The 15,382-nt window shown below is 48.9% G+C and overlaps 1 protein-coding gene across 2 annotated transcripts; it reads left to right on the forward strand.

Moving 5' to 3' along the window:
• The first annotated feature begins 12,954 nt into the window (after positions 1–12,954).
• Positions 12,955–14,908, forward strand: Ppp1r35 (protein phosphatase 1 regulatory subunit 35). 2 transcript variants are annotated; one of them, XM_028777853.1, is made up of 4 exons: positions 12,955–13,272; positions 13,353–13,596; positions 13,677–13,813; positions 13,904–14,908. In XM_028777853.1, exons 1-4 carry the CDS (start codon positions 13,045–13,047, stop codon positions 14,075–14,077), a joined length of 783 nt encoding a protein of 260 aa, XP_028633686.1. In that variant the 5' UTR covers positions 12,955–13,044; the 3' UTR covers positions 14,078–14,908. The 2 variants fall into 2 exon arrangements, with proteins under 2 accessions (XP_028633686.1, XP_028633687.1); XM_028777854.1 differs by lacking the exon at positions 13,677–13,813.
• The last annotated feature ends 474 nt before the right edge of the window (positions 14,909–15,382 follow it).

The following is a 15,382-nucleotide window of genomic DNA, read 5'->3' on the forward strand; positions in this document are numbered from 1 at the left end:
GATGTAGCTGTCATGAACGAGAGTCAGTGAGGGGACTCGTGGGGTTATGGTGCATGTGGAGAAAGAAACACCAAGTGTGGCGGGTGCAGTCATGCACGAAAGTAACCCCTAGGTGTCTTTTTATATGTAAGAAGTGAGCCAGTCCTGTGCTTACATCTCCACACCCTCCCAGGAGATGAATTGCCTTTGACCGATCTGCCTAGCCAGTAACCATAGCAACAGCATCATGCCCGCTGGGCAGCAGCCCTGACTTTTCTCCGAGCAATTCCACAAGATAGGGTGGTCTAGGGACTCATCCTATGTGTGTGTGTGCACATGTCAGGGAGTGGGTACCAGAAAAGAGTGATGGATCCCATGAAGCTGGAGGGTGCGAGCCATCCAGGTATGGGTGCTGGGAGTCAAATCAGTCCTCCGTAAGAGCAGCACGGGCTTTAACTGTTGAGCAGTCTCCAGCTCTTCCTTTTGTTTTTGAGACAAAGTCTCATCTGGCCTCCAACTCTCTATGTAAGTTAGGATGCTAGTCAGACAGACATCTTACCAACAGAGTAACACCCCTAGGTGCCCGCTATTTAATTGTTTCTATTAGATTTCTAATTACATATTTTGTTTGCACTGTATGTATGCGTGTGCGTGGGTGTGTGCCATAGTGTTCCTGTGACTGGGTGACAACTTGGCAGGAATCAGTTCTCTTTCTACCACGTAAATCACAGGGACAGAATTCAGGTCATCGGGCTTAGTGACAGGCCGTTTTATCTAGTAGGTACATCATACAGCCCAGGCTGGACTCAAACTCAGTCTGCAGATTAAAGATGATCTTGGATTACTGGTCCTTCTGCCTCAGTCTCTTATAAGCCGGGACAGCAAGAGTGTGACGTCATACTGGGCTTGAAAGTTGTGATTCTGAGAATGCCCGTTTGGGGCTGCAGGAGATTCATCTGCCAGGGAAGAAATTTGGTTCCGTTGCCTGTGCCCCACCGAGAGCCATAGGCAATGACGATTCCAGGGTTGTCTGGAAGCCACATAGGCTCTGAGCGAGAGTAGGGAAGAACGGGGGTCAGGGCAGGCTGAGGAGGCCAGGTAGGAGTTGTGACTCATTAGCTGAGAGGGGGGACAGCCCAATGAGGGGGGTGGATAGTAATTGGGAGGGAGGTTGTATACACATGAGGCAACAAGAGAGGGTATCCTGGGGTCACAACCCTGTACTGCCCCCCGCCCCCCACTCTCTGTTGCCCTCTTATATGCAGAGGTAGCTCCCCAGGAAAATGCATATAGACTTTTGGGGGATTTGAGTGTTTGCAGGGCTTGGGGTTGTCAGCAATGCTTGAAGCCAGAGAAACTTAAAGCTAGAAGTTATGTTCCTTGGGCAAGAGAGAAGAGGGGAGAAGGGAGAAAGGCAAGGAAAGGAGAGTTGGGAGAAGGAGAGGAGACAGGGAAGGGCTGGCAGCTGTTCTGCATGATGGCCCCAGAATTCACAGGCTGGGAGCTTCAGCTCAGTTGCTAGAGTCCTTACCTAGGATGCTCAAAGCCTTGGGTTCAATCCTCAGCACTGCACACACTAGGCAAAGTAGTATGGACTACTTGTATGTATGCATGTGCGTGGGTGTGTGCCATAGTGTTCCTGTGACTGGGTGACAACTTGGCAGGAATCAAGTTCTTGTAATCCCAGCACTAGAGGTGGGAGGACCAGAAGTTCAAGGGCATCCTCAGCTGCCTGAGGACCTGAGTTCGAATCGCCAGCACCCGTTGTAAAATGACAGGCTCAGCAGCACATACATCAGCCAGCCAGTCAGTCTAGCAGAATGGGCAAGTGTCAGGTCCACCAAGAGACCGTTTCAGAAACCAAGGTAGAGGGCCAGTGAGACGGCTCAGCAGGTAGAGGATCTTTGCCATTGAACCTGAAAATTTAACTCCTGGGGACCATATGGCAGAAGGAGGAATGACTCCCACAATATAAGCTGTCCTCTGACTTCCATATGTACATGGTTTGTGCATGCTAACACACACACACACACACACACACACACACACACACACACACACACACACAATGTAAAAAGGACCTTGGTATGGAGAGCAATTGAGAATAACATTATTCCTTGGCCTTTACACACACAAATACAAACCTGTACACAGTTACTTGGGAGTTGTACTTTGCACCCTGACCACAAGGGGACAGTAAAGAGCAGCAGGCAGGGAACCTTGCTAGAAAATAAGACACAACCTCAGTGGTTCTCTATCTGTGGGTTTCAACCCCTTTTGTTAGGGGGTTAGAACAACCCTTTCATGAGGGGTCCCCTAAGACCACAGGGAAACATAGATATTTACACTAGGACTTATAACAGTAGTAAAATTTGTTATGGAATAAAAATGGAAGTATGTTACGGCTGGGAGTGAGCACAAGAACTGCATTAAAGGGCGGCAGCATCAGGAAGGTTGAGAACCACACCGCTTTATCCAGATATGCGCTACTCATATGAGATCAAACCCAGCGCTTGGTGAGGGCTAGGCGAGCATTCTACCACCCAGCTGTAGGCAAGCGCTTTACACCCCCAACGCGCGCGTGTGCATGCACATGTGCATGTGTATGCTCAGGAACATGTGCACATGTGCAAATGTAGAGACAGCCACTCTCCACCTTTATTAAATTAGAAGATTAAAGGCGTGTGCCACCACCGCCCGGCAAAAATGTGTAGCCCAGGCTGGCCTCGAACTCGTGATCCTCCTGCCTCTGCCTCCTTCAGCAAATCCTACCATCTCACCATTTTTTTTCTACACATGGTTTCTCCCTGAGACTTGGGGCTGGGCAGTTTGCTAGGCTGGCCAGCCATTCAGGGATCTCTGCTTCCCCAGTCCAGCCTGTCACCACTTGCAGGTTTTTATGTTGGATTTGAACTCAGGTCCTCATGATTGTGAAGCAAGCAGTTTACCCTTTACCCCTTTATAGCCTCAGCAGTTTACCCTTTACCCCTTTATAGCCTCAGCCACACCCAACACGCACAGTTATACACACACACACACACACACACACACACACACACACACACACACTCTGCCTACTTTTGCCTGTGTGCCATGTGCATGCCTGGTACCCAAATCGGTTCCCCTGGCACTGGAGTTGCAGATGGTGGGGAGCTGCCACACACGTGCTGGGAACCAAGTTCAGTGACTACTGAGCCATCTCTCCAGCTCCATACTTTTTTTTTTTTTTGGTTTTTCGAGACAGAGTTTCTCTGTGTAGCCCTGGCTGTCATGGAACTCACTCTGTAGACCAGGCTGGCCTCGAACTCAGAAATCCGCCTGCCTCTGCCTCCCAAGTGCTGGGATTAAAGGCGTGCGCCACCACCACCCGGCCTGCTCCATACTTTTTAAAAGACTCGCTTTCACTATGTAGCTCATGCTAGCCTTAAACTCTCAATTCTTTTACCTCAGTCTTCTTTGTGGTGGGATTATAAAGATTATATACTCGGTTTTACATCTTATTTCGAGATAGAGACTCTGGTTTTGAATTGACTCAGTAGCCCAGGCTAGCCTCAAACTCACTCAGTAAGCAGGAATGACCTTGGACTTCTACCTGATCCTGTAAGAATTCACATGCCTATTGTTATTTTTGTCTGTTGATGTCATTTAATGTGGTGCTGGGGAGCAAACGGAGGGCTTTGTGCATACTAGGATAAGCACGTTACCAGCTGAAGATGGACCTTAATCCCTGGATCCTCTATTCCTGAGACCTGATGTTCCCAGTGAAGAAGAGTCTGTTTCTAAGACGGTGGCTGATCCTGTATCTCACACAGAGTACTACTCCAAACTCTGGATTCTCTCGGCACCACAGCTGGCTGAGTCCAGTTGGTACCACATCCCTGTAATTCCAGTTATTCCAAAGGCTGAGGCAAGAGAGGGAGGAAGGGAAACAGGGGAGCCGAGACACAGAGTTTCATAGTCTACACAGAGGGCCCAATAAGGCCAAACAGGCAGGCCCAGACCGTCACTGGTAAATGACCTTGCAGGTAACTACAAGCACAAGAACTGGGTCTGGGAGAGAGGCTGAGGGCTGGAGGAAAGGGATACCATCTCATTTGCCTCTCAGCATCAAGAGTGGGAGGCAGATAAAGGAAGATGCATGCGTTCAACCAGCAGCCTTGAGAGCGTTCTGCACATCTCACCTGACTTCTTCCGCTAGTCCTGTCTGAGCTTGGCCTTGACCGAGCATGGGCAGGGAGGCTTGTGACAGGAAAGGCGGTGGGTCTAGACAGATCCAGCGTGTAGAACTTGCCTTTTTGGTCTACCTAGTTGGCTGTTGAAGTTTGGCTCTGGTTCCTTTCTCCCAGCTCCATGTTCCCAGAAATAAGACTCAGACTCCAGATATATTTACAAATACCTTGGCCATATAGCTAGGTTCTTCTCTGACTAGATATAACTTAAAATATCCCATGTATTTTGCCACAAGGTTGGTTACCTGGGTTCAGATACCACATGTCTGTCTCCTCACATCTTCCCGGCGAATCTTCTGCGCCTTGCTCTATCCCAGAATCCTTTCCTCTTTCCGGATGTCCCACCTATACTTCCTGCCAAAGCCATAGGCCCTCGGCTTTTTAATTGACAGGTGATGGATCCATACAATACGTAAAATATTCTCTATAGTTGACCTCCATTCTGACTCGTTCCGAAAGAGGCCATCTCAGGGTTCTAGAAAACGGGTGTGAGGTATCACAGGAGGGGCTGGCCAAACTAGAGGGAGAGTATATTGGGTCTCCTGAGGTGGGAAGTGTCAGTGATCCCTGAGAGAGAGAAAGCTGTCTTCTCTGTCCCTCCTCTCCCTACCCCCACTTCTCTACTTCTTCGGCTTTTTCTTTGTCTGTGTGTGTGTGTGTGTGTGTGTGTGTGTATGTGTGTATGTGTGTATGTGTGTAGCCTTGGTTGTCCTGGAACTCTCTCTGAGGACAGATCTTGAGCCGGTACAGCTCTGCCTCCCTCTGCCTCCCAAGTGCTGGGATTACAGACATGTGCCACCATGCTTCTAAAGAGCAGTGCAGGAGACGGGGTCAAGGCTTCATGGATGCTACCTAAGCACTCTATCAGCTGAGTTACATTCCAGCATCTTCCTCTTCAGTCACCGTCTCCCTGTGTATCCCAGACCGGATGCAAACCCACAGTCCTTGTCAGTGTTCCAGGACTACAGGCGTGCACCACTAACACCTAAAACATTCAAATCCTTTCCTTTGTTTCTTAAGATTCCCTGTAACCCACTGGCCACTCCTCTGCCTAACCAGGGATGGCTAACCTTTTGACATGATGATATGTCGTTATCTACAAATGCGTTGAGACATGCTCATGGTTATCTCGGAATGTGTCTGGCACGGAGACTCCTGTTAGACGTGCTGGTGAGCTTCAACCTTTCAATGGTTTTCTGTCATCCTTGAGGGTGAAAAATCTAAAGAGCATCTTTGTCGAAAACATTCTGTCATAGCCAGTATGATGACCAGTGCCTGTCATGAGAGGCTTGAACAGAAAGGTTGCACATTCAAGGTCATGCTGGGCTATGTAGTAAGCTTAAAGCCAGCCTGGGGTATACAGTAGGACCCTGTCTCATTTTTTAAAAAAAAATAAATCTTGGGCTAGAGAGATGCTCAGCAGTGAAGAGCATTGTCTGCTCTTGCAAAGGACCCAGGTTTGGTTCCCAGTGACCACAATCAGCCGTAACTCCAGTTCCCGGGCCTCTGGCCCCCCCCCCCCTTTCTCCCTGCCTCTTACGGCACCAAGCACACACCTGGTGTACATACATACCTCTTGGCAAGATATTCATACACATAAAATTAAAGATAAATAGAATCTTTTAAGAAAAAATTAAATCTCTTCTCTCAGATCTGGGTGCTATTTCTTCTTCATGGACTCTCTCCCAAACCACCTGATCTAGTGATCAAGAGAGACCCACCTCACACGTCACCCCCTCCTGGGATTTAGTTTTTCATGGTACATAACATACCTGAAATTTAAATTGCCAGACTCAAAATAAAGACACTTGTGTCAGCTGTGATCAAGAAAAAAGGAAAGGTGGACATGAATTCTGTTCTTATAATTCATGTTTAAAAACAAATCCACATTAGCAACAACGAAAAAGCCGGGTGTGCATAGCACATGCCGGTAGTACCTAATACCGTTGCCGGAAAGTGGAGACAGAAGTGACCCTGGGACTTCCTACAGCCAGCCCAGCTCAGTTGGTGACTTGCAAGAGACCCTCTCCAGACAAATAGTGAATGGTAGATAGCTCCTGGGGAATGACACCCAGGGCTATTTCTGGCACACACACAGAGACACACACACACTTGCTTGCACACACAAAAAATATACACGGAACAAATAGAGGTGAGTGTGGTGGCAACCAGCTCTAAGGCCAGCCATCAGAAGGCTGAATGAGAAGGAGCACACATCCCAAGTTCAAGGCCAGTGTGAGCTATGTAGCAAGATGCTTGCTGTGGGGGTGTGGGGAGAAACTCAGGAGGCTGGGAATGGAGGGTTACTGTGTGCCTCCTGATACTAAGTAGCACAAGAGACTCTGGTAGAGCCACAAGCTTGGGACCCTGAGATGGCTCAGCAGACGAAGGCACACTTGTCACCAAGGCTGACAACCTGAGTTTCATCTGAGTTTGATTTACCCATCTGCTGAAAGGAGAAAACCAACTCCAAGTGGACCTGTGACCTCCACATATGGTAGTTACACTTACACACACACACACACACACACACACACACAATGTAATGAAAAGTTTTAAGTAATGGCCAGCCTGGAATACATAGTGATAACTTGCCTGTTTCATCCCTCTGCCCTTTTTCAGGACAGGCTGTCTTGGAACTCACTTTGTAGACCAGGCTACGCTCGAACTCAGAGATCTGTCTGCCTCTGCTGGGATTAAAGGTGTGTGTCACCATACCTGGCTTCATCTCCAATTTTTTTTTTTTTTTGTTTTGTTTTTCAAGACAGGATTTCTCTGTGTAGCCCTGGCTGCCCTGGAACTCACTCTGTAGACCAGGCTGGCCTCAAATCCACCTGCCTCTGCCTCCCAAGTGCTGGGATTAAAGGCGTGCGCCACCACTGCTCGGCCTCATCTCCAATTTTTAAGGCTAGAATCACATACTTGCAAACAAGCTGCCACTGCCTTATACAAAGACATCTAATGATGCTTGCTTAGCCCAGCAACTAACGTCAATCTCAGACTAACACAGTTCTTGCTTTTAATCATTGTGTCCTGGGCCTATTGTTTCTAAATATCTGACCTAATCCTCCCATCTCTGTGTTGAAAAATGTCCTTTGAGCTTGGCACGGTAGCACGAACCTACAATTTCAAAATATTTTGGAGGTAGAGGCAGGAGGATCAGGAGTTCAAGGGCATAGTAGCTACACAGAAAATTTAAGATCAGCCAGAGATACAGGAGACACTGTCACAAAGGAAAAACCAAAGGCACCAGAAGTGGCTGAAAGCTACTTCCTGGATGTGTAGTGAGTTAGTTAACTGTTCTGAGCCTCTCGTTTTTTCAGGTGTAAAGTGGGGTTCAAATCTGAGTCATGAGATTGTTTGAAGAGTCAGAGGACACACATTATAATGACTCGTTACACATTAGCTGCTATTAAAAAGACCCTGGTGCCAGGCAGTGGTGGCACACACCTTTAATCCCAGTCTTTGGGAGGTAGAGTCAGGCAGATCTGTGAGTTCAAGGCCAGCCTGTTCTACAGAGCAAGTTCCAGGACAGCCAGGGCTACACAGAGAAACCCTGTCTTGGAAGAAAAAATGCTGTAAATGGGAGCTGGAAAGATGGCTCATCCATTAAGAGTACTGGCTGCCCTTCTAAAGGACCTGGGTTCAATTCCCAGCACCCACATGGCAGCTCACAACTGTAACTCTGGTTCCATGGGATCTGACACCCTTACACAGATACACATGCAGGCAGGAGCTGGAGCGATAGATGGCTCAGAGAGATAGTCTGCTCTTCCAGAGGTCCTGGGTTCAATTCCCAGCAATCACATGGCAGCTCACAAGCATCTGTAATGAGATCTGGCGCCCTCTTCTGTCCTGCAGGCATACATGCAGGTAGAATGCTGTATACGTAATACACTTTTTAAAAAGTGTTTAAAACAAAACAAAACATTCAGGAAGAACATCAAGGTAAATAAAAATAAACACATCAGTTAAAGAATATAAGGAGAGTGCTGGGCGGCGGTGGCACATGCCTTTAATCCCAGCACTTGGGAGGCAGAGGCAGGCAGATTTCTGAGTTCGAGAGTTCAAGGCTAGCCTGGTCTACAGAGTGAGTTCCAGGACAGCCAGGACTACACAGAGAAACCCTGTCTCGAAAAACCTAAAACAAAAACAAAAACAAAGAATATAAGGAGAGCAGGGGATGTGGCTTAGTTGGTAGAGTGCCCCACCTTGCATGCATAAGGTCCTGGCTTCCACCTCCGGTGCCAGAAACCCAGTTATGATGGCACACACTTCGAATCCCAACAATTCAGAGGCGGACACAGGACGATGAGGAGTTCAAAGTCACTGTGGGCTACATAGTGAGTTCAAGGCCAGCTTGGTTCACAGATCTTGTCTCAAAGCGGGGGAAAAGGATTTAGGGTTATGAGTTAGTGAGTATGATGACTCTCTTCGAGGCCTAAAATAATACTGAGTAAGCCAGAAGCAGGGAAAGTAAATCTTCACTGGGTGTGTGAGAATTGTGTTCTAGCATGTCTCGAGGAGAGGATGTCTTTATGAAAGAGGTAAGGGAGAGGATAAGGGGCTGGAGAGACAGCTCAGTGGTTACCAGTATCTGCTCCTTGTCGTGGTTTGTATATGCTTGGGCCAGGGAGTGGCATTATTAGGAGGTGTGGCCTTGTTGGAGTAGGTGTGTCACTGTGGGCATGGCTTTAATACCCTAGTCCTAGCTGCCTGAAAGTGAATATTCTGCTAGCAGCCTTCAGATGATGTAGAACTCTCAGCTCCTCCGGCACCATGCCTGCCTGGATGCCGCCCTGATGATAATGGACTGAACCTCTGAACCTATAAGTCAGCCCCAATTAAATGTTGTCCTTATGAGAGTTGCCTTGGTCATGGTGTCTGTTGACAGCAGTAACACCCTAACTAAGACACTCCTCTTGCAGAGAACTCAGGTTCAGTTCCCAGAATCCGTATCAGGCAGCTCACAACTGCCTGCAACTCGGGTTCCAGGGAACCCATGCTCTCTCTGTCTCTGAAGGGCACCTGCAGGCATGTGGTGCACATATACTCACTCAGGCACACAGACACACACATAAAACAAAATAGAAAAGTAAAGTACACCAAGCTGGCCTCGAACTCAGAGACCTACCTTCCTCTGCATCCCAAGTGTTGGGAATAAAGGCGTACACCACCGCGAACTACAAAATAGTCCCCCCCCCTTAAATTGTAACATTTATTTTTAGATGTGGGCGTAGACTAGCTCATGCTATGAGCTGTGTCTGTATGTAAGTCAGAGGACAACTGGCTGGAGCTGGATCTCTTCTTCTACTGTGGCGTCCTCAGGGAACAAATTCAGCTTGGCAGCAAGCACCTTGACCCACTGAGCTATCTTGCTGACCTCTCATTGGGTTTTATTTTCTTTTCCTTTTTTTTTAAAAAAGATTTACTTATTTATTTTTTATGTATGTGAGTACACTGTACCCTGTTTTCAGACACACCAGAAGAGGGTATTGGATCCCATGACAGATGGTTGTGAGCTACCATGTGGTTGCTGGGAATTGAACTCAGGACCTTTGGAAGAACAGTCAGTGCTCTTAACCATTGAGCCATCTCTCCAGCCCACACTGGGTTTTCTTAAAAAAAAAAAAAAAAAGCGGAAGTGAGCCGGGGCAGGAGTGAGCAGAGTGTGGGGTGGGGGAGGGAGAAGGGAAGGGGAAAAAAAGTGGAAAGTGAAATTCATACACACACACACACACACACACACACACACACACACACACACACACATTTTCCTAGCCCTTCTAATAAATCATTCATTGCCCAGCTCTTGTATTTGATCTAACATCCTTGAAACTACCAGGTAAAATCTTTTATTTTTTTAGAAAAGTACAAACAGCTTCCCCAACTCAAAGGCTGAAAATGTCCTTGGCTCTCATCCCAGGTCTCCTATAGCAGAGACAGAGATGGCCTCTCTGCTCTAGCCCACCAACCTGATGTTCCAGCCAGGTGTGTGAGAGATACTTTGACTTATGATCATCTTTGTTCTTTGTTAATGTAACCAAGGTTTATGACCCTGTTACCGTATTGGGCTGTGGTATTTGGGGTGATCTGAATCTGTCTCTGGACCAGGGTCACTCTCCTTTTGATTTCACAATGAAGTATCTCATTACCTTTAAGGTTTGAGCTGTGTTTGACATTCAAAGGAGAAACCCTTTTAGTCACAGGAGTCACAGGCTCATCCAAATGTAGACACTGTGTACTGGTCAGCCTGCTTTCACAACCATCAGCATTAGCTGCTGGTTTTCTTTTAATGCGTGTGCTATATGCATGTGTGTGCACCTGTGTGTGCATTTGTGTGTGCACACCTGCGTGTACAGCTGTATGCGGACCTGTGTGCACACCTGTGTGTGTAGGTGCAGTCATCCCATTCACGTGTGTGTGTAGAGACCGGAAATGAACAGCAGGTATCTTCCTCTCACTCTGCCCACCTTATTAAGGCAGGGACTTGATGTGCCTGGAACTCAATGTTTTGCCTAGGCTGGCTGGCCACTGAGACCCTGGGATCCAGCATTGGGCTTACTGGGTTTTACATAGATGCTGGGGATCCAAACTCAGATTCTTTCTTATTCCTTTCTTTTCCTTTTTTGTTTATTTATTTATTTATTATTTATTACTTTTTATTTTTTCAAGACAGGGTTTCTTTGTATAGCGCAGGCTGTCCTGGAACTCACTCTATAGACCAGGCTGGTCTTAGACTCAGAGATCTGCCTGTCTCTGCCACCTGTGTGTTGAAATAGAGGCGTGAACTGCCACTGCCCGGCTCTGAACTGACTCTAATGCTTCTGCAGCAAGCACACTGTCCTGTGAGCTATCTCCAGTGTTCCTGCCATCTCCTGGGTGCCAGCTTCTGGATTACGACATTCCTATTTCTTCTGGGGATCTACAGTGGAGCCCATTGTTGATGAATGCTCTATGGATAGTTCCACACTTGCTTCCTGCCACTGCCCCAAGAGACCCAGCCTCCGCATTCAACTTCTTATGACCATCTAGATCATCAATGAAGACAAACAGAACCTCTGCTTTGTTTTATTTTGGTTGGTGTTGAAGAACCACAGAATCAGGCAATGTTGTAACTGGAAGCTCCTTTCTGCACCTCATAAAGAGAAAAAATTGTGAAGATAAAAAAATCATATTTTTGCTGGGTGTGGTGCTGCATGCCTTTAATTCCAGCATTCAGGAGACAGAGGCAGGTAGATTTCTGGGAGTTTGAGGCCATCTGGTCTAGAAAATGAGTTCCAGAATTGCCAGAAATGCATACTGAGACCCTATCTCAAACAAACAGACAAACAAACAAAAAATTAATACAGAGAGGTCCGAATCTCCTCCCTTTCCTCTCCCTTTAGCCCTTTTTAGCCTGGGCTGGTCTTACATTTCCTGTGTAGCTGAGGATGACTCTGAATTCCAGTTCCTCCTGTGCTGCCTCCGATACTAAGATTCCAGGCTTGCACCATCACACTCTGTTAAACTTTTATCATTTCTGAACAGTGTAAGAGAAACTACACATTGTCTACTCTTTGCAGACTGGCACAGGGGGTCACCCACTCTAGTTCTTATACTATATCAATAGTTTGTTCTCCGTTATTGCTGAGTGCTCTTTCATGGTATTTGTGTACCACGTTTTAACCCTTTATCTACTGAAAGCCATTTCTAGTTTGGGGCTATGAATAAAAGTGAACATGTGTATACACATTTCCGACTGTCCAAAGATAGGAAGTCAGACGTCACATTTTGGAGGTTTAGTTAACCCGGTCGCTGTTTACCAAGACTGGCCCTGAGTAACTCCAGATTGATCCTTTTTCTGCTTCCAACTTCCAAGCTATCATTTCTCTCTCTCTCTCTCTCCTCTCTCTCTCTCTCTCTCTCTCTCTCTCTCTCTCTCTCTCTCTCTCCTCTCTCCTCTCTCTCTCTGTCTCTCTCTCTGTCTCTCTCTCTCTCTCTCCTCTCTCTCTCTCTCTCTGTCTCTCTCTCTCTCCCTCCCTCCCCCCCCCCCCCCCCTCCCTCCCTCTCCCCCTCCCCCTCCCTCTCTGGTGTTTGTGGTGGAGTGAGAGACTAAGATGTGGATTTTACTTAGCCTAAGTGTGGATCAGAGGACAACTTGTGGCAGTCAGTCCTCTCCTTCCACCTCCTGTGACCCTGGAATCGAGCTCAGATTGTCAGGCTTGGTGGCAATCGCCTTTATCCTGAGTCATCTTGCCCCAGGATATAGATTTAAAATTAAGGCAACATTCCGTCAATTCCTATAGTACTTCCTTACTCAAATATCAGAATCCAGGTATTTTGCAATGAGTCTGCTTCCACGTATAGTGAAGCTTTGATCGGCGTTCAAAAAATGATCAAAACCTTCAGGAACGGGGGGGACGGAGGGGGGAAGGAGGGAGGGCCTGTAGCGCAGGACCTCTAGATGTGAGAGCAGCAAGCATTTTGTTACAGTGAAAGAGCACTAACACTTTAATCCCAGAACAAATGAGCAGTAGAGTGTGACAGGCAAGGACGCCACATCCGCGTTCCCTAAAGGAAAAGTAGTCGTGATGGGAATCCGTAGAGTACCTAGGGCACCGTCACCCTAACGTCCCGCCTTAAAGGCAAAGTTAGCGTGTGAGGGCGGAAGTGTGTCCGGAAGCTGGAGGGCGGAGTGGTGGGAGTGACGTCCAGCAGAACCAATGGAGTGGCGCGGCGGGCTTGTTGTCTTACGCCGGTGGGTAAGGGCTAACGGTTTCCGGTAGTGGTAGCCCCGGAGGGTGGGAGGAAAGAGGTGACACCGTGTCCCGAAACCCCGAACTCTGAGAACGAGATGATGGGCTTCGGGGTGTCCGCGTTAGAGTCCACCGAAAGCGAAGAGGCCCTGGAGGCCCCGGGGCCACCCCCGGAGCCCCGAGCCCCGGAACCCCGTGCCCCAGAACCCGAGCCGGGCTTGGACTTGAGCCTGAGCCCGAGCCCGCTGCCCGAGAGTCCGAAGCAGCGGAAGAACAGCCCGGGTCAGCGGAAGGGGCGGCGGGGCGGTAGCCGGAGGGGGCGGCAGGTGAGCAGCGTTAAGGCCCGGCCCCCTGCCCGCCGAGCGCCCCGGAATCCGCCGCTCACCGTTCCGTCCTCTACTCCCAGGTTCGTTTCCGACTGGCGCCGCTCTCCCCGGTCCGGTCCGAGCCGCTGCCGGCGGCCGGTGCACCGGGCGACAGCCACGAGCTGGAGGCGCCGGCCCTGCAGAGCAGCCTGGCTTTGAGTCTCGAGCTGCAGAACGCGCGCGCCGCTGTCGCCAGCGGCCAGTTTGATGCCGCGAAGGCGGTGGAGGAGCAGCTGAGAAAGTCGTTCCAGACCCGCTGTGTCCTGGAGGAGGCCGTGGCGGAGGGTGAGGGGGTCAGGCGGCCGGCCCCGCGCGGTGGTCTGGGTGAAGGGCGTCCCTCACCCCTGCCTTCCCTGCGCTCGCAGGGTTGAACGTGCCGCGCTCTAAGCGGCTCTACCGAGACCTGGTGAGTCTGCAGGTGCCCGAGGAGCAGGTCCTGAGCGCGGCGCTGAGGGAGAAGCTGGCGATGCTGCCACCGCAGCCCCGAGCCCCGCCCCCGAAGGTGAAGGAAGGGATCCAGGGACCTGGACAGCCCTTACCCGCTGGGCTCTGTCCCCTCACCTGGAGTGTAACCTGCCTCACCTTCCCACAGGAGGTGCTCGGGCCGGGGCCAGACATGACCAAGCTGTGCAACCAGGATTCTCTGTGGTACGAATCTCCGCACTTGACAGTGGATGGGCTGCCCCCGCTAAGGCTTCAAGCCCGGCCCCGCCCTTCAGAAGATACCTTTCTCATGCATCGGATGCTGAGGCGCTGGGAAGCATAGACCTCAAAACTTCGGAATTGCTAGTCTGCATCTTTTGTTAGAACTTTTTTTTCATAGAATAAAATGTTCCTTTCACCGCCCCCCCCCCCCCTTACCAAACTCTTCTTGAGAGCATAGATAGGATTAAACTGCTTCAGGGTCTTAGGTCCTGTAGGTGGACCTCCCCACTCCCCCATGATGGCAAGTGGAAAGCATTGTCCTTAGTGTGAGGTCAGCCCTTCCTCTCCACTTAAATCACTACCTTTGTTTTAATTATAATTAGAACTTGAGCCTTAGCCCGACACTGAGGCAACGTGCATGTCCCAGCACTTGGGAGGCCGAGGCAGAAGGATTCTATGTCCAAGGGCAGTCTGAGCTACATATGTTATTTTGATATGGTTTCAGGCTGTGTAGGTTCAGATCAGTGGTAGTATCTGGTGAAGCATGTACAAAGCCCTGGGTTCAATCCCCAGAGTGAGTGTGCAAGAGTATAGGCAAACAGTAGTCAGAGTGCTTTAGATTCCACTTTGACTGGGTGTGATGAACACTTGAGGTGTTCACAGGAGCAGGCATTCCAGGCCAACCTAAGTTAGTTGACACTGTCTCAAAACAACAGTACACACACACACACACACACACACACTGCCCATTTGTCTCTCTACGTAGCTCTGGTTGTCCTGGAACTCATTATGTAGTCTTGAGTTGGTCTTAAACTCAAGAGACTTGCCTGCCTCTGCCTCCCAAGTGCTGGGACTAAAGGCATGTACCACTACACCTGGTTATTCAAATACTTCTGAGCAAAAAGTCCTTACCCAAATGTGAGTTTTAACATTAAATGATTGCTTCAAAGGAGACTTGGCTTGCTTCCTTTTATCTGAGTGTTGCCCATGTTGTCTGGGACTAACAGGAGAGTGCTCAGGGTTCAAGGTTCCAGCTGCTCTTGACAGACTCATCAAGACCTCCACTTTGCAAACCACCCAAGTATCTCATTCCATCAAGGGTCCTGGAGCAGGTTTGTGGCTCTGGGCTATTAACCATTTCTGGTTCCATTTTACCTCCACTGCCAAGCCCGCTAAAGTCAGCCTGCCGCAAACTTCCATACACAAACACTTATCTGGGTTTTTTTTTGAGGAAGGCAATTTGGATCCACTCCCATCTTAAGCAGTGTAGAAGGGCACTGTACTGCCTAGTTTCTATCAACCTTGATGCAAGCTAGTTAGCAGAGAAGAGGGAGCCTCAACTGACAAAATGCCTCTGTAAGATGAGGCAGTAGACAACCCTACAGGACATTTTCTTAATTAGTGGTTGATGAGAGGGTCTGGCTTG

The sequence above is a fragment of the Grammomys surdaster genome, unplaced genomic scaffold, assembly GCF_004785775.1.
Source record: "Grammomys surdaster isolate TR1022 unplaced genomic scaffold, NIH_TR_1.0 316, whole genome shotgun sequence".
Classification (NCBI taxonomy): Eukaryota; Metazoa; Chordata; class Mammalia; order Rodentia; family Muridae; genus Grammomys; species Grammomys surdaster.